The sequence below is a fragment of the Lutra lutra genome, chromosome 5, assembly GCF_902655055.1.
Source record: "Lutra lutra chromosome 5, mLutLut1.2, whole genome shotgun sequence".
NCBI classification, from domain to species: domain Eukaryota; kingdom Metazoa; phylum Chordata; class Mammalia; order Carnivora; family Mustelidae; genus Lutra; species Lutra lutra.
In genome coordinates this window covers 89,794,322-89,814,194 of record NC_062282.1, presented here as the reverse complement: position 1 = coordinate 89,814,194, position 19,873 = coordinate 89,794,322, and the positions used below count along the sequence as shown (strand labels likewise).

At 39.1% G+C, this 19,873-nt stretch overlaps 1 protein-coding gene across 9 annotated transcripts in view; it reads left to right on the top strand.

Moving 5' to 3' along the window:
* The window catches only part of PDE4D (phosphodiesterase 4D), a 1,258,413-nt gene that overhangs the window by 1,199,074 nt on the left and 39,466 nt on the right, over window positions 1-19,873 (top strand). For 7 of the 9 annotated variants that reach the window (XM_047729070.1, XM_047729069.1, XM_047729071.1 and 4 more), the window contains one exon: window positions 3,154-3,266. In XM_047729070.1, the coding sequence (XP_047585026.1) occupies window positions 3,154-3,266 (113 nt within the window). Of the gene's footprint in view, window positions 1-1,528; window positions 3,068-3,153; window positions 3,267-3,536; window positions 4,015-19,873 lie in introns of those variants that run through there. The other 2 variants (XM_047729077.1, XM_047729078.1) reach the window with 2 other exon arrangements.

The following is a 19,873-nucleotide window of genomic DNA, read 5'->3' as shown; positions in this document are numbered from 1 at the left end:
TGCCAGTAAATATTTTCTTGCTTATTGGTACGTAGATGTGTTCGGGTCCCTGTTTTTCCATTCTCCAGATTTGTACAATACATGTAGAGGTAGTTAGAATTTAAAATACATGGGTGTACCACATTATTATTGTAGGCAAATGCTGATTGTTAAAATGGGTAATCTATGATTTGGATACAAAGTAGATCTTCTGAAATAAGTTGTCCTTCTTGTTGCTATACTGCCTTCTTAAAGGCAAGTCCTGTATTTAAATATATAAGGTCTTAAAGCATTGAAACGTTCCTGAATTTCTACCCCTTTTACAATTAAGAAGTAAATACTGGAATATAATATGTAGTGCCACATCCAGATAAGTCCAAAGCCTGTATTTCTGAAAAGTTTGAGAAGTTGGTGAAGATGGGGAGATTACTTATACTGGGGAGCTCCCTTTGGGGCTGAGACTTTAAAGGCTTGGAATGCAGGGAAAGGAACATGGAAAGCCAAGCCTTAGAGGTATGGAGAAAGGATTCCTGGCTTTCTGTATGTACCCAGTGACTGGAAAGATGGCAGTGAACACATCCTAGGCACAATGGTTTTGCATCTATAACCTACTAGATGTGCTTGCTACTGACAACTTAAATAACCCAAAACAAGTTAATTTCCTCTTAAAGTGTCCTGCATCCTTATTTTACACAGTAGAGGGTAAAAAGCAAAAAGAAAACAAAACCATACAGTAAATGTACTATCATTTCAACCAGGTTACTCTATACTTACATATGGAAGGTATTGGGTAAAATGAAAATGTGTTATGATCATAGGCTTAATTATTGTTTGCAATCCTTAGGGTATTGGATTACAAGGGACTTTCTACATTACATCATTGTGTAATGTTTCCATTTTTAAAAGAATCATACTATATTTTTATATTCTTATAATCAGGGCAAGGCTATGCAGATAAAACATTTTATACTTATTATCTTAAATTATCTTTAAGGTTGTTACTTTGGGGGGGGGGAGGCCCAATCTTACTCTTTAATGTACCTGGCAAGGTTTGACAGCTGTTGGTTCACCTAGAGTATATATTTACAGAGATTGCTGCAGAAAAGAAAAAGGAATAAAGTGGCAGATTTAAACATAGAGTCCCCAAAATGAATACCAAACAGTTCAAGAATCCTTGATAACAATGAGTCATGTGGCTCATGTAACAAATACTTTGAAAGTTATTCTAACTTTTACAAATTTTATGTAAAAACCTATCTGGTAAATCCCTGGGAACCTGAGATTCAGTCTGTGAAATTCTTTGTTGTGCCACTGATCATTTATGGAGTCAAAATTTAAAGGGTAGTGTTTCTTCTCCTCCAATACCTGTAGATTTAAAGACAAAAGGGATCTCTCAACTTCATGTAAGCTTTTCAATGTATTCTTTTTAAATGACAATAACCAAGTTTTATAAGATGGGACTCTTCAGAGTTTGGATTATTTTCCTCTCCGAAAGTTTTGTTCATCCACTTGCTAACGTAGTGAAGTTCTTGCAGTTGATCCTTTTATATAGAGTGCCCGTGGTCCCCAGGGTCAGCTTTTGTAAATGGAACCAGCTTCCGTACCATGCCTTTGGATATTGTCTTTTCATTTTCTCACGTTTGTAGTTTATTCTGCATATGGTGGGCAGAAACACCCTTCCAGACTTTTTCCTTTGGCATCACAGGACAATCGTGGTCTCTGATTTGCAATTCCACAGACGAAGGAAGCACGTATGTAGGACATGTGTCAAGTGCCTATCCTACGTGGTGCATTCACATTGCTGCTCCTTTAAGAGAACTCTTAGACAATCCCGAATGTGAAAATACAGCATATTGTCAAATCTGTAAATTCAAAAGCCTTCAATGTTGTTTTTGTTTGCTTCCATGTTTCCAACATTTAGAAATCTGGTACTTAGCAGAGGCCGGGTTGGGTACTACTGCAAGAGTCTGGTTTTAACAGAAACAATTCTATTCCCACAACCGCCCTGTCCCCTTGAAGTAGGTAAATCCTAAGCCCTCAGAAACGAAGCCTCAAAATCCCTAACACCCGAACCCACAGAAACGGTTGCTCAGGTCCTGAATAACCATGTTTGCGCCGCCCGTCTGGCTCTCCCGCGAAACCCCGCGGGGTGCAACGGACGGTGAAGACGCTGAGACTTAGGCAGTCGGGGCGACCGGGAGGGGCGCGCTGGGTCCCCGCGGGGCAGGTGCGCGGCCGCGCGCGCGCGCGTGCGCGCCAGGTCCCGCCTGAGCCCCACGGCGGGCGTGACCCCGGGTGGCGGGCGCTCCACGCCGGGTTTTGGGCGGCTCTCCCGCAGCCCCACGGCAGCCCCACAGATACACGCGATCGCGCCCGCGCCTCCCGGGCTCGGCTTCAAAGCGAGCGGCACCGGGCAGCGCCGGGTGATGCCCCGGCGAGGCGGTGGGGCGGTCGGGTCTGGGGCTTCGGGGAAGGCGACGGCGGGGGGCGCGGGGGGCGCGGGCGGGCCTAGGCAGTTGGCAGGCGCCTTGTAAAGGAGCTGAGGAGGGGCCAGGCAGCGGCGAGGGGCGTGAGGGGGAGTGTTCCCGGAAAGCCGCGGTGATGGAGCCGCGCTGCGCCGGGCGCCGGAGGAGTTGAGAAAGAAAACAGGAAACGTGGTGGCCGCGCACCCGGCCGCGGCTGATTCATTTGCGTCGTGAGAAGGCTCGGCAGGCGGCAAGCGGAGCGGGCGCGGGGACGCGGCTCGGCCCGGCCGGCGACGAAATTAGGCCGTGGACCAGGCGCTCCGTCCGCGGGGTTCGCCCCGAGGCGCGCGCTGCCCTCTTCGCCCGCCTCCCGGGCTGGCCTTGGGGACCGCCACACCGTCGAAAAGTCGCACCGTGGGGTTTTTGTCTGTGTCTCCGTATAAAAGTTGGCTTGCCGCACTTTGTGCGCCCTCCCTGGACGCGGAACTGAGACGCCAAGCTGGAGAAACCGTGCTACCCCGAGGCCGGCCGCCCCGCTAGCTGAGCCCCCAGCGCCGTGCCGGGCTCGGCACTATGAAGAAGCAGCCCTCATGTGCGGGCACCGGGCATCCGAGCATGGCGGGGTATGGCAGGATGGCCCCCTTTGAACTCGTTGGCGGCACCGTGAAGCGCTTGAGAACTGAGTCCCCCTTTCCCTATCTGTTCGCAGAGGAGGCCTACCAGAAACTGGCCAGCGAGACCCTGGAGGAGCTGGACTGGTGTCTGGACCAGCTAGAGACCCTGCAGACCCGGCACTCCGTCAGTGAGATGGCCTCCAACAAGGTAAGCCCTGGCTCTGCCTGTCACCAACGCCCCTAGACTGCTGATTCCCACGCTGCCAGCCCCTGTGGCCCTGAGAAACACATACAGATTGTGTCACACTGCATGTTGGCTCTTTTACTCCCTTGGAGGGAGGTTCCTGATTCTGTGCTTTCCCTGTCTCTTATATTCACTCCAGATAAATTAGACATTTTGCAAAAACAACTTTGACATAGTTTGATTACAGCACCCCCCGAGCCACAGTGAGTGGGGATTTTTTTTTTTTTTTTCCTTTGAGATGGGGGAGTGGGCTTGTCAGTGACACTTTGCCCTTGCAGCAGAAACCCAGGCGGGGCCGTGGGCATTGCATGCTTAAGGGTATTCTTGGGATTTGCAGTTGGAAATAAGAGTTGGTGGAGGTCAGTGCAATCTCTTGGATGTCACCACGTACGGCCCTCATGCTCAGTAGAGCTCACTGAACTTGGAACCTTGACTCTTATTTATCTAGATGTTAGGGTACATTGTAAGAACTGAGCCTTTTTATGTTCACTTAGCCTTATGTGTCCACAGGAAATATCAAGAAAGTTAGAAAGTTCATTATGATCATACCTTTGTTTTCGTGAATCTTGGAGAGAAGTCCAGTTTTCCGAGGTCATTTAGTATGTTTCAGTGGGTCATTTGTGCCATATATGCTGAAGTGCTGGCCTTGGTGGTCGGTGGAGTTTTGGGGGACTGAGAAGTAACCTTCAGCCTCAAATAGCCCTAAAGCAAGGTATAGTGTTGTCTGTTGTCTATAGTGTTGTCTGTAGTGTTACTGTATTTTTTGGAATTTCTGTTCTTTTTGTCTTTAGTTATATAAGGAAATAATTGGGATTATGTATGTTTTTAATGAATGTTGGGCTGAGAAGATAGGGAAAGAGGCACATTCATGTTGGATGCAGATCACTGGGGGATTCAACCAGTAAAAACTGGTAACTGTGTGGCAGTTCCTTAACAGTTGCCTCTTAAAGATATTTAAATATTGTGGCCATCTATTTACAAGGTCAGGAAGGTTATACCATTTTACAGTTTATCTGTGTGCACATATTTTTAAAATGTGTGATGCTTTTTCTTGGCTTATTATAGTTTTTATCCCACCCATTTCCCCCCACCCTCAACAATCAGTTTTCTAAAATACCATAGCATATCAGCCACTTGATTGTCTTATCTGTTGACAGTGCTTACATAGATTGCATTGTTTTTGAAGTGAGAAGTTAGCTTCAAATAGAATAAAAGGGACTCCTCACACACTGTCCACAGGCACTAACTTACCCATACGTACACCAACCTAACCCAAATGCACACTTGGGATCAGATCTCGGTTTTTTGTTTGTTTCGTTTTTCTGGTTTTTGTCATTTCGGCCTCATTTTGAAATTTGGTATGGCTCCTTATCAAAATAATTCATCATTGGGCTCTCACTTCCTGCTGTGCCATCAGGTGCCATTGTTTTCTTCTGGCTAGCAAAGTCTTAGTTCATTGATTAATTTCATAAAATAGTAATTTTTTAAAATAATTTGATTGATAATAGCGGTAGGCTGTGCTGAGTTTCTTCAATGTACTACGTGCTGAATGGGACCATTCTGCAGTGGGATTGTGTTCTTAATTTTCTTGTCTGGTTAACACTGTGCAAAAAAGAAGAGCAGAATCAGAAGGCACCTAAAGGGATATGCACACATTTCAAGATGATCTGACAGTAGTTGTTCAGAGAAAAGAACCTAAGCAGCTATAATTACTTTCTCCAGAAATCCATACTCTTAATGATGAGACCTATGTTTGAATTTAAAAATTAACATGAAATCTAATAATGTATCCTAAATGATGTTAACTGTCAAGTAATTGGTTTATCTCTACTTCAAGATTTTAAAAAAATTAAGCTTTAGGTCACAGTAATTGATCAAAATGATTTCTTTCTTTAATGGCACCAAATAAGACAGGATTTTTTTTTTTTAATCTCCATTGTGAAGGCACCCAATTAAACTTTGAGTTAATTTACAGATTTAGGGGCGCCTGGGTGGCTCAGTGGGTTAAGCCGCTGCCTTCGGCTCAGGTCATGATCTCAGGGTCCTGGGATCGAGCCCCGCATCGGGTTCTCTGCTCAGCAGGGAGCCTGCTTCCTCTCTCTCTCTGCCTGCCTCTCTGCTTGCTTGTGATCTCTCTGTCAAATAAATAAATAAAATCTTTAAAAAAAAAAAAATTTACAGATTTAGTAGAGAAGGTGCATTTATTTGGTTGAAGAGAAATGTAGACTAAGTGAGAAAAGACGTTTTAAAAAGATAGTGATTCTAGCTGTTTGTGTCTTGTGGTTGAAAGATTATCGACAGGACACTTATTTTTAACATTAAAAAAATCCAACTTGGCTGAAGCTGTTGCTTAAACTTCTAATTTCTAAGCTACCCATTTCCTTTTTTTTAACCCACTCATTTTTACAAGAATGCTAAACTCCTGTAACTTTTTATAGGTGAAATTTTAGGATTAGCTTAGAAGAAAAGAAAGCTCTTCTGCTTTCATAACGAGGGCACATAAGCTGTAAACTGAGTGGGAGCAGCTGATCTGAAGGTCCTCGTGAGTGATGCCCAACCTAAGTCTGAACTAGAATTATGATGACTTGCAACACATCTTTGAGGATGAATGAATACCTCTGAAACATTGCTTTCTGGTTATGTTTTATTGCTGTCCATTATTTTTACATGTACTTGTTTGAACCAGCCAGTATTTTCAGGTTATTCTCTTTCTACCTTTGAAAAATCATAATATCTTTATGTGTTCTTCTCACTTGAGTTTTTTTTTTTTAATTTAATAGTATAATGTAACATAATAAAAATACTAGTAAGGTCATGATTTTTAAGTGATTATGGAGAGGAAATAATTATTAGGGATATAGATTTGGGTATTAGGAAGAGGGAAATTGATTCCTTCAACCCATTTAACCATTTGAGTTAATAGATTATTTGTGTTTTTGAAAATCTTAATTAAAGGAATCCAAATTATTAGCAGTTGTAAAATGATGCTTTAGAAGTAACTCCCTATATTCCTGACTGACATTATAGTGTGCATAATACTTATTGATGCTACTAAGGCAGGAAAATTATAGAATTCTTGGACAAAGTCAACATGGACTGTAATATATGTAGGATGCTTGTACCAAGTAGGGTAAGAGACTCCAGATGGCATTTAATTTGAGTGATTAAATCTATAGCACTTACCCTCATAAGCACATTAATCTCCCTGAGATTTGTACAGATTTCCTTTAGAACCTTATTGCTACAGTTGAAGGAAGTTTTGGTAAGGTTTCAAAGCTTTGCAAGTAGGCAGACCTGGAAGTTAAATCTTGGTTTTGTTCCTTGGTTGCTGAGTTACATTAGAAAAATGAAGTCAGGGGCACCTGGGTGGATCAGTGGGTAAAAGCCTCTGCCTTCAGCTCTGGTCATGGTCCCAGGGTCCTGGGATCGAGCCCCACATCGGGCTCTCTGCTCGGCGGGGAGCCTGCTTCCCCCTCTCTCTCTGCCTGCTTCTCTGCCTACTTGTGATCTCTGTCAAATAAATAAATAAAATCTTGAAAAAGAAAAAGAAAAATGAATTCAACTTTTTAAGCTTTAGTTTCCCTAGCATAAGATGAGCACAATAATACCCATTTTGAAAGATCAATGTAAGAATTTGAAAGAATATATATAAAGAGGTATCTAATAAAAAATTGTGATAGTAAGCATTATACCTGGTGTTACTAGTATAATTGAGATTTAGGTCAAACTTCATTGATAGTCTTCTTGGATAACATACTTTTTTTTTTTTTTAACCATTCAGTTGTAATTTTTGCTTGACTTTTTATGTTTCATGGGTTGTTACAATGCAGTCCTTAGATAACGGTCTTTAGTATACATCTCTATATTATGAAAAAAAGCTTATTATTTACACAATTTTTGGTATAATACAGATAGAAACATTTTGAACTTCCAGTTAGTTTAGACTTTTCTTAAATTCCAGTGACAGAATTCCAGACAGAGGTGCTAAATACTTTCTGTGTTTTATTCTAAAAGTGAAAACACAGCACTTATTAATTCTTGGAATATGCTCAACATAGTGTGGGATTGGTTAGGACATCTTCATTCTTTTGTACGGAATTTACAAAGCTAAAATACCTTTTTAAACTTTTTAATGTAAAGTAGTTTCACAGTGTTTTTGGTTACCTTCTCTCAAAGAAAGTAAGTTGAGGATGTGAGGTGGGCAGGCCAGGAATTGAAGCCTCGGGACTTTAAAAAATTATGCCTTGGAGAGGTGCCTGCATAGCTCAGTCAGTTGGCTCAGGATTTTGGCTCAGGTCATGATGTCATGATTGTGAGATCAAGCTGCACTGGGCTCCACAATCAGCAGAGAGTCTGCTTAAGGTTCTCGCTCTCCCTCTGCCCCTCCCTGCCTCTAAAATAAGTAAATAAATCTTTAAAAAGGCAAAAAAAAAAAAAAAGAAAAAAAGATTCTGCTGTGGAGCTCTGTCACTTTATTCTCTTGTGACCTAATAACACATATTTCACCAGGCCTTCAGAGTGAGTGCAGTGATTTTTAAAGAGAAAACAAAATCATTTTGATTTTTTCCTAAAATATACCACTATAAAAATATGTTTTGTTTCTCTCTAATCTGGGGGCACTTTCGAGGCTTTCATTGCTGGAAACTGCCATGCTTCAAGTGGCAACTCTCTTGAAGTTAGGATTCAAGCATCGTTCCAAGAGACTTCAGGCTTTTCTTTAGTTAATGTTAGCCACACATCAGCCAACCTAACAGATGTGGTTGTGACTTTTTTATGGAATTTATTTTGTCCATTTACTTATTAACCAACATCTCTATCATGTTTTTGTTGCCTATAAATTAATTGCTCTTCTGGGTGCTTGTTCTTCGTTCTTCCCCCTCTGCTCCCCCTGGTGCTCTTGAATAATCAGTGCATCCATAAAGTAATACTAGAGCTTTCTGTGACTGCTCATACTGTTTCTTCTGGACAAGACAGGTGCTGGAATGAATAGAGAATGTTCATAGGAGTGATTAAATCATAAAATATTTCAGCATTACAAGGCTGTAACTCTCAGAACGGAAGTAACTGTTTAACAAAGAAAGCTAAGAAAGAAGCTGTAGTTGGAAAAGCCTTTTAATTTTATGGAAAACAAATTGCAAATAACCCTTATTTTCTGCATTAAAATGTTAAAACTTACTGATATAGTCATGAAAGAATTTTTAAGAGTTAACATGACAAAAACAAAATATCTTCTCTAACCATAGAAACTCAACTTACTGATGTTTTGAGTTTGCGGTTTGCTTTTTCATCCACTTAATAAAAGCAGATTTGGCAAGGATTTAGGTGGTTTACATATAGTGCCTTAAAGTTAATATGGAGAGTTGAGAATGCTTGTTTTTATGATCACCATTAGAAAAAAAAATACTTTTTTTTGCTTTTATTTTAAATAATAACAGAAAGTAGGAAATACTTCTTGAAAATTTTCATTTTTCATTGAAGAGTAAAGCCTTGACTTTAACTTAATAAAATACTAAGCATTAAAACAAATCTTAATTTGTCTCTTGTCATCAGCACAGTTGTCATGTCAGTATTTAGTGGCAGTAAGCTTCAATATGCCTAACATTTAATTATCCAAAACTTCTAATTTTTGTGATTCAATGAATTAGTCATTACTAGAGAAATCACTCTCAGTTATTACATTTTTATTTCATTATAGCGTAGTGTGACTTTGGCCTGAGAGCATAATGAACTATGTCCTTTTTTTAAAATTTCAAAACAAGAAGCTTGGGAAGCTTGGCCAAGATAAAATAGTATTTTTCTAAATGCTATGGACAGATTAAATGAACTTTTTTCCCAAATAACAAGGGTAATAGATAATGCTATTGTTCAATTTAAAAAGATTTCCATGATAGTCTAGATTATAGCTATTACTTTAGATACACATATATGGCCTATGTGAAATGTTGATAATGTCATGATTTTCAGATTATTCCTCAAGTATGTAGAAGCTGATTTTCTCATTTTTAGAAATAGCCCAACCCTTTTAAACTGCAAATAACTAGGGTTTATTTTATGATGGTCTAGTTCTGCTGGGGCTTTTGCGTTGTACCTTGTGCTTGTGATGGTTTAATTGGCCCAACTAGTCTGAGATCTTTCTAGGTGATACAGAAATGGGTAGCCCTTTATTTCAATATTCACACTGGTCCTAAAAGATATTTTAAGAATGTGTTTCCTCTAATTCACTCTGACTGGGAATGGGGAGGGGATATTTGCTTAAGCAACAAACAATTCTGCTGTGTTCATTAGGAAATCAGTTACATTGGATTCCCAACTGTAGTAGTAATGGGTATACGACTCTTTAAAAGAAAACTTGTTCTTTAATGAAGTATTTTTAATTATTATTATTGTTTACTATCCTGACCTTTTGGTTATTGTTTGGCCATACTTGGTATATGAGGAGGATGTGTGGTACTTACTCCTTGGCTTGAATGTGTATACCAGCAAAGCTTCTGACAGCTTTGTAGAATGGAAAGAGTAGAGTTCGTTCGTTCTTTCTTTCTTTCTTTCTTTTTAAAGGAAACTTGGTTTCAAATTTCAGCTCTGCTGCTTCCCACCTAGTATTTGGGACAACAGGCATCACCTAATTCTCAATTTCCTCATTGAAAGGTTGTTGAGAACATTAGATATAATGTATGCAAAGCTCAGTCTGGTGCGTAGCACATACTTAGTGCTCAATAAATTACATGTAATTTATTCTATGCCTAAGATATACTGAAAAAGAGAGATAAAGAAAAACTGTGTCATATACTCCTGGCAGTGTAAGAACATAATATTTCTTAGAAGAAAAACATGACCTTAAGTGTTGCTCAAACTTTTTATTTCTGTGTGTATTATATATGGTACATGTTGAGAGTTTTTATTTAGAGTATTTTTTAAATGCAAATACCTATCTGAGTGCTTCATCTTCTGTAAGGTATTTAAGAAATCATAGATTTGATGTCCTACTTATATTTTTTTCTAATATACATTTTAAAAATACACATTAAAATTAATATGTAACAAGGTGAAAAAATGTTCATCCATATAACACCTTGAAGCATTTGGCTTACCACTGGTAGATACTGAGTATACTTATGGATATACTAAAGCAGTAGCAGGAATAACTTCAGGAGTCATTTTTAGTCAGAAAAATGTGTTTATTTTAAACAACCTTTTCTTTCTCACTCCTAATGGGACCTCCTCACTGGAGGAGAAAATACCAAATTTCCCCAGCAAAAATCTCCCATTCATTAGACATTCATCCCTAAGGCAGAATGGTGTATGGATTTGCAGCACCCTTCTGTAACAAGACTGCCTGAGTTGGAGTCTCTTTCTGCCCCTTGCTAGATGTAAATTGGAGAGCTTACCATCTGAGCCTCAGTTTCTTCATCTGTTAAATAGTTAAATATGTTAAATCGTTAAATCGTTAAATATGATGCTTTCATTAATTAAAAGATAGTAATTGTCTAGACAGAGTCAGGAACATAGATGTTCAGTAATATTAAGTCCTTTATTTCCATCCATAAAGGAATAGCATTTTTCTTTTCTTATTTTCTGAAGTGAGGGCTAGAGAAGGTGTTTGCCCATCGATAGCCATACTTCTGAAGATCTTTTAAGAGGGAACTGTGGCCTAGTGATGTTGAAGTAAACCAAAGAATACTGTTGGAATGTTTCATTGGCTCTTCTCCCACTCAAGGACTTTTCAAGGAGTATAACTCTTTTCTTTGTGTAACTTTACACTAAAGTTCATCAAACTGACCTAAAGTTTTATCAGGATATCTAAAACTCCCTAAGCTGTTTCTAGGAAAAACATAGAACAGTAGACAATAGTCTAACCTGTTTTTATCATAAATAAATATAAATAGATAAATAAATAAATAGTAATAAATAAATAAATAAATAAATAAATAAATAAATATCCCAGGCAACTGGGTGGCTCAGTAGGTCAAGCAAGCGTCTGCCTTCAGCTCAGGGTTCTGGGATTGAGCCCTGCCTCTGTTCTGCAGGGAGCCTGCTTCTCCTTCTATCCCCGCTTGTGCTCTCTAGCTCTCTTTCTGTGTCTCTCCAATAATAAATAAAATCTTTTAAAAAATTAAATTAAAAATAAATGACTACATCCTGATTATTCCTGTGAATGAGGCTGAAAATAACCTAGGCACACGATCTTTCATTAATTTTTTTTCTGTCCGTCATATGTACTATTTGTTAGAAATGTGAAGCCTATTTGAGAATTTGTAAGCTTAGCATTAATATTTAATGTTAAGAAAATCCTGTTAAGGGGCGCCTGGGTGGCTCAGTGGGTTAAGCCGCTGCCTTCAGCTCAGGTCATGATCTCAGGGTCCTGGGATCGAGTCCCGCATCGGGCTCTCTGCTCAGCAGGGAGCCTGCTTCCTCCTCTCTCTCTGCTTGCCTCTCTGCCTGCTTGTGATCTCTCTCTCTCTGTCAAATAAATAAATAAATAAAATCTTAAAAAAAAAAAAAAAGAAAATCCTGTTAAGGACACAACCTCCCATTGCACCTCTCAACATCTTAGCCATCTAGTATATGCATAAACATTTCCTTGCTCTATCAACTTTGAATGCCTAAAGAAACAATACCCCAGTAGCAATGAACACAAGCCAGCACCTTCATCTCCGTTTCTAATGCCATTCTCCAAAGGAACCAGGATTCCTTGGAAAATATTTGATATTCGGAGTGGGGCAGGGATGGGGAAGGAGCAGTTTGTAGTGCCAGAAAGTAAGGAAGTACTCAAACCAAACCCCACTGTTGAAGGGAACATATCAGTGGGACACAAGAGCAAACTGAAGGAGCTTCCATTTACTGAAGCTGAAACTGTTTGATCCAGAAAGTAAACGAGGGGTGCCTGGGTTGGTTAAACTGGGGCTCAGTTGGTTAAGCAACTGCCTTCGGCTTAGGTCATGATCCTGGACTCCCAGGATCCAGTCCTGCATTGCTGGGAGCCTGCTTCTCCCTCTGACCTTCTCCCCTCTCATGGTCTCTCTCACTTTCTCTCTCTCAAATAAATAAATAAAATCTTTAAAAAAAAAAAAAAAGTAAATGAGCATTGGATTATAACCCAAAATTAAAAAATAAATACTTTTGTGTTAATACCGATATAATTTATTGAATGAATAAATAAATAAATGGGGGAGATTAGACAAATCTCTTGTGTACTGAATTTCACATAATTTATGTATATACTCTGCTCTCAAGGAAGGAGAGCAAAACTTTCTCCTCCTGAAGTGTGGGCTGTACATATTGACTTCCTTCCAAAAAGCCAATATGGAAAGAGGGGGAAAAAAATGACTCTATAGTAGAGAAACCTAACACACACACACTACCTCAGCCAGGTCACTGAAGTCAACATCCACTGTGGTATGCCAGATTGTAATAGTATATACCCTTGATATGCTCTGATGAAAATGGTTCTTTACATCTGTGGTTTTCTTATCAAAAACATACAACCCTACTCTAACCATAAGAAAAACATCAGATAATTCCTAGGTAAGGAACATTTTACAAAATATCTGACTAGGTCTCTTCAGAACCATCAAAGTTAACAAAACATAAGAAAATTGGAGAAACTATTAGAGCAAGGAGGAACCTAAGTTACTAAATGTAACACAAGATCATGGATAGCCTCCTGGACCAAAAAAAGAATATTAGGTGAAAACTAAGGAAATCTGAATAAAGTGTGGATTGCAGTTAATAATAATGCATCAGGGTTGATTCTGCAATTGTGAATATGAATGTATCATATTAATGTAGTGTTATTAAGAGGGAAAACTGGTTATGGGGCATATGGGAACCCTCTGTACTTGTCTTTACAATTTTTCTGTAAAGCTAAGACATTTCTAAAATAAAAAATTATATATATTAAACAAATCTTAACCATCCTTTAAGGCCTATTTGAAATGCTGTCTCCTCCATGAAGTTTTTTCTGTCCTCTCCTCTCCCATGTTTCCCACACCCTCCTCCCCTGATTAGGTGTTATGTCTTTCTCCTTTGACCTTCCACAGGACTTTATTTGTAGATCTCTTAACTCTAAATACTGTATTTTGTTTCTTTGTTTTACTGGTGTTTTGTTGTAGACTAGATTGTTATTGTTACTCATTTTTCCAGCACCCATAGCACTGGACACAAAGCCTTGTTAAGTAGGCACTCAGTAAATACTGGGTGAATTGTATGAATGGTATTATGGTCCTTGCCATGCAGCTTTTTTTTTTTTTTTTTAAGATTTTATTTATTTATTTGACAGAGAGAGATCACAAGTAGACAGAGAGGCAGGCAGAGAGAGAGAGGGAAGCAGGCCTCTTGCTGAGCAGAGAGCCCGATGCGGGACTCGATCCCAGGACCCTGAGATCATGACCTGAGCCGAAGGCAGTGGCTTAACCCACTGAGCCACCCAGGAGCCCCATTGCCATGCAGCTTTAAGTGTTTTTGCCTTCAGTATTATAGGAACCATTACTGATAAATCTCAGGGACTAAGAGTAATTTTACTCTTTTAAGCTCTAAAAGCCCTCAAAGTTCTTCTTTTATGGGTAATAGCTTCAGTTTTACTGTTTGGCACACCCTTTGCAAAGAAGTTACTGAACATTTGGTCAAAGAACTGAAGAAATTTTCCAGGCTCATGTTGTTTGAGTCCAAATGTAAATTAATAAAATGAAAATATAATCTGTCCCTGCCTGCCACGCAGTTTTTGGTAGTTTTGTGGTATTTAGCATGGTCAGTATTTGAAAGCATTGGTACTATCATCCTGAAGCTTTGTTTTAGAACTAAAAAAGTTTAAAGTGATCACTTATCAAACTTACCTAGTTTGAGTTGAAAGATGAGGCCCAAAACTTGTCCAGGTCCACCTGGGCAGCTAGAAATCTCCTGACTTACGTGGTTCACTTTCTGGAGGGTCTCAGCATCGTTTGGGTTCATGTATGGAGACTTTCTTTTAAATCATATTCGTAATCGCAGGAGGGTGATTATACTTTTTTAAAAATTTGAATGTATTTACAGACTATAGGCCATATTTCTGATAAGCATATGAGTTTAATAACTTTAAATTTTAAAAAAGTGAGTTTTTTACCCAGCCATTAGGAGTATTGATGAGACCCCCTTTGTGGCTTGTAGCTCAAACCTAGTGTGTATCAATATATTATTTTGTATTTGGTCACATGAATTAATACCTGATGCATGATGTTGGTTAATGTAAATGCCCTTGCTCATCTTGGATTGATTGACTCGGAGTCTATGCATTAGGGATGATGCCTTGCAAGAAAGGTGGTGTTTTGTTTTGTTTTGTTTTCCTTGCTAAGAATCCTGATCATTTCCACTTAAGAGTCTCAGCAAAGAGTTCTGCTTATCCAATTATGTCTCAACAATTTTAGCATTTTTGAGTTTATGACTCAGACTAGTCTCATCTCATTTAAATTAAGAGTTTATAGTGCACAAAGGCCATAAACTGTTCTCTCTCCTCTGTACCTATTTTAGCAACAACATTCTTCTATAAGTTGGTTCCAACTAAAAAATGACATTTCTGAGTAATTTCTCTGCTAGCCTGGGAAGAAAGGATGTGTTTGTTGGCTTTTGCCTGTTAGGGAGTATTCTGTGCAGTTTTACCCAGGGCGTGCTTGGGTTTCGGTCAGCATCTCTGGTCTGCTGTGCTGTAATCCTGTAGAGGCAGACTCTGGCTTTTATTACTGGCAAGCAGTGTGCTGTGCAGACATAGGCACCATAATAGGAAACACCTCGGCCTGTCATAAACAGGCCTAGAGAGTGGAAGGCGCAGGCCTGACAGGGACATGTCCATAGCAACCGGGCAAAGATGAGTGAGGCTGCCACCATGGGGGCTGATAGTTGCCTTCCTCATTTCAGAAAAGATCCAGCTGATTTTAAGGCTGCTTGCCACTGTTGGTATAGCATGTTTCTGTTACTTGGTTTTTGTGTTAGACCTAAATATGAATAAAGGCATCTTAAAAAATACTTTCTGAAATACTTTGAGAGAATATATCAAAGTGTTTTCCTTTTGTTTTTCTCCTTTAATTTCGCCTGACATCCGGTGCAAACACACTAGAGAGAAAGAACAGACATTTCATTGCAATGGGAAATTATTAAAAAACATATACAAGAGTGAAATAATCAGGTGTCTATCTAAAGAATCCTGAATTATACTAATATTCAGAATTACAAAGAAAAGAGCATTTCTCAGTAAGTTGACTTTCCATTGTTTATGTTTCTTACATAGAGTTCAGGTTTTAGAAAAGGTGTACATTCTTTGACCAAAAAAAGTTTCTATTTTATGCTTGCTGGGGTTTTTTTTCCAAGCTTCAGAAAAGTAATGAACTACAACTTTAACAATGATGGGCTTTGTCAACAAGAACTTAGGAAGATAAATTTCAAAATTGGCAGGGCTTTACCAGTTTTTAATTAAGAGATAAAATGCTGTCATGGGTGCTTTAAATATTTATGGGTGTCATTTCTCTATTTGTAAGGCAACCTTATTTCGCAAAAGAGGTCAAAGACTTCAAAGAATGAAAAACCTATAATTCTGTTAAAAGACTATGCAGAAATTAGGTTTAGGAGACCTGAAGTTCGAACTTTTTTTTTTTTTTTTTTTTCCGTTTTTGAGAGATTTGCTCAAAGGTTTTCCTAAATTAGGTATCCAGTGGATATTTTGCTGATTTGTTCCTACCCCTTTTAAAATAAGCACTGGTCCTCGTGTGTTCTTTTTTTTATTTTGAGTATTTCAAGTCTGTTTCAACAATATGCTCTGATAAGAATGAAACTAACATTATCTTTGGCATAAACTTTGATTTTGTTCTTTGTTTTCTTAATCATATATTCTCAGCATAGTCTTTGAGATCTCTATAAGGGTAAGTGATAATTAGGTTTCAAGAAATCCTTGGAATGTTTTACTAGAAATATCCTAATTTCTTTACTATACATCAGGAAAAGATTAGTTTTTCTCCTGGAAGATACTGTTTAGGCCTAAATCTTAATTTTTCCTCTACAGTGTTAATGAGCAGTAGAATGATGAAAGGGTACATAGTAGAAGAAACAAAACAGAGAACTTACATCATTACAGACAGAGCAGTTTATTCTCTCAAAAGTAAAACTCAATGGAAAGATTAATAACTTTTTGCCCCTTGGCTTTATTGTCGATGTAACATTTTAATATCCCTTTGTTATGTATGAGCAGTCTTTGGCTACAAGTGGTCAGGAAACTGGTATATAACTTAATTTCTGATAAAAGCCTGATTCTGGTGTTCTCTCCACTTAATACCTTAAATCTCTAACTTAGTCCCAGAAACAGTAGACTGCATGCTAAAGCAGTACATCTCTTTTTTTTTTTTTTAAGATTTTATTTATTTATTTGACAGAGATCATAAGCAGGCAGAGAGGCAAGCGGTGGGGTGGGGGGAGCAGACTCCCCGCTGAGCAGAGAGCCCAATGTGGGGCTCTATCCCAGGACCCTGAGATCATGACCTGAGCCAAAGGCAGAGGCTTAACCCACTGAGCCACCCAGGTGCCCCAATAGTACATCTCATATTTAAAGATGAAAAACTGAGGCTCAGTTAGATTTGTACAAGATCAGTGTGCCTCTTAGTAGATATAAAGACAATTGTTCTTCTGAATGTGACATCTGGAGGGGAAGATGGGGAAATAGAAAAACAAGTGTTTTTTCTGAGGCTACATTTTCAAAATATGTTCTGATATAATTTTTTAATAAGTACTAAATTCCAAAATAGTAAGAACAGTTTCAGCAAAATAGGATTCCTAGAGGGACTCTAGGAATAAGTGAAGCTTATTCTGCTTGCCTTGTTCTCTGTCATGTCAGGATGGGTAGACAGGACCTAGTTTCTTTCTCCCAGGAAGAGTGTTTTGGTGAGACAGATAGCATTTTAGGTTGGGAGTGAACCCAGCAGGCAGGTAGTTAACAGAGCACAGATATCAAAGGAAGGGTAACAGGGTTAGTGGGATGAGAAGACCAATTGGCAAAAGCAGATCTGAGACCCTGAGCTGGCAAAGGATTTGGGGAGGATGTGGTACAACTGGACGGGATGAAGCTGGACTGATGGTGGGGAATGTGGCAGCAGAAGGTATGGGATAAACTCAGGGAAGGGGTAAGCAGGTGTCAGGATTTTTAAAATGATCTGTTACTGTGAGGTTGCCTTGGAGGTCTGTTTTCTTAGTGGGGGCAAAATGGAGAAAAGGCAGAAAGCACTCATGGATAGAGTGAGGAATGAAGATTGAAGGAAAGAAAGCTAGAAAGACATGACTTTTCGGATAGTGAGAAGAGGAAGGAGAGATATAGAAGAAGGAGCAATCTCAGACTGGGCTCCCCCAGATAAGGGCTTTCCTTGGCTAGTGGCAGACTAATGAGTTCATGTTCCTGACCTCTTTCCACCACAGGGTGAAATCTGGTTGGAATGAGCCTTTGGGACAGACTTGAAGAAAAAAATCCCTGTGTGTCTGGGTGAGGGTGTGAATGGAGGGAGGTGTGAATGGAGGTGTTAAGGGAGGACAGTCAGCTCTGGGGAGAGGGATTGGGGCAAATGTCTGGAGAGGGCAGATTTACAGATGAAGTGTACTCCATGAGGCTAGAGTCTTTTTTAGCACCAGTAGCTGGCATCCTTTCCTTCACCTGTTGCCTCCTTGAGTCATAGCCCAGTAGCAGCATGGGTGGATTGTCACATCCAATGTTGGGCCATCCCCTAAGGAACCAGCTGCCTGGAAATGAGGACGAGGGACAACAAAGTACAAGCTGGAACCGGGTGAAGAAAGACTGTCAAAATAAGTATAGATTAGTTCAGTGTTGTATACTGTAGGTTACTAGATGCCAAAAGAGTAAAGTGGAACAGAATTGCAGGTGACAGTGTGAACCTTTATTTTAAAATTCAGCTGTAAATCTCTTAAATTCCAGTGATCTTAGCAATTCCTCTTCTGTATTATCTCACACTAGAGTTGGAACCTTGGATAATTGCTCTCTGAACCTATTTTCTCTGTAAATCGGGACTAAAATATCTATCTCAGAGGCTTTTTGGTAAGAATTAGATGAAAACATATCTAAAGTGCGTGGAGTGGTACACACACCTAATAGACACATAAAATGGCCTATCTTTAGTAGGGATGGGGATTGGAACTATTTATAAACTTAAAAGGTGAACTTTATATGCTGCCATATAGGTAACCCAATGTAACTGGAGCTTGAATCATCAAGCCTGGGCAAAAGGACTCACAGAGTGTGCCTTTGAAATCCTGATACCCAGTCATGGTGATTTATGGGACCTCCCTAGCTGGCATATGTGATGGCCCACTGAGTTTGTTTGCTTTAGTTTTAGCTCAGATACCTAGCACTCTTTGATAGCATATTTTTATTTACACACTCACTGACCACTTAATTATGATTACCTTGAAAGAATATGTATGAAAGTAGCCATGAAAGAAACTTTTCTAAGAGTTGTGAGGGTCTCATGTAGATCTTCATTCCACTAGGTCTAAAAATTGGGGCAGCACCTATGCTTCACTTCTCCCCGACCTTGGACAACCTTCAGGACCCCTCCAAATGATTTTTGTGATTCTGTGAAACACTGAGATTATGATTATTAAAAGAGTGTCAGATATCAATCATATCAGGTAACTAGGTATTTCTTCTTGGGGAAAATAGATATTAGAACCAAAAATAGACTCTTTAATCATGACACGGATTTAAAATGACAATCCAGCTACGAAACTGAGAAGTGGATGAAATTACCTTGAACCTAGTTTCAGCCCATGATGCGATCTTAGTCACAGATCTGACACTAGCCATAGCAGAGGAAGAACAAATTCCCCAGCCACGTAGTTATTCTAAGAGTTGAAAGTGAGTCAATGAATAGGTGATTGATCCCTTTCCATTGTCTTCTTACTCTCAGCTGTTAAAGTATGAAAAATCATACTTTAGTATGCTTAGTGAAAGTTGTGGGTTTTGTTTTTTGTTTTTTTGTTTCTTTTACTTTTTTAATTCCAAACATCCCTAGAGGTGAAAGAGATTTGTGAGATCAGCTTGTTTGCCTACTTCATTTTAAGATGAGGTAACAAGGTACAGAAGAGTTGAAGGGACCTGGAACAAAATAATACTGTGTTTCTTTTGTTAAGGACTTTCTTTTGTGGCAAATACAAATTTTTTGTTGCTAGACATAAGACCCAAGTTTGGGTCTTTATTGACATAATCACTTCTGAATGAAATTTTTAGGGTTTTTTTTTTGTGTGTGTGTGTTTCATCCTTAACCATTTTCTAGACCAGATCACATTTTCATGTGGCAAATACATCAGTAGGAAGTTTTTTGTTGTTTTTTTGGTACCATTTGTTTCAGATAATCACAATCCAGTATTTAAGCTTTCACTAAGAGATGTTTTCGCCTAGTTACTATAGGACATATATCTGCTTCAAAGGTTTTTAGAGACAAAACAAGATTTTTGCATGTGTGTTTGTATTCAAATAGACAACCAGATAGGGAGATAGATAAGAAAGAAAGGCAAATATATATTGAAAATATAACTAGTCACATAAGCAAACTTAC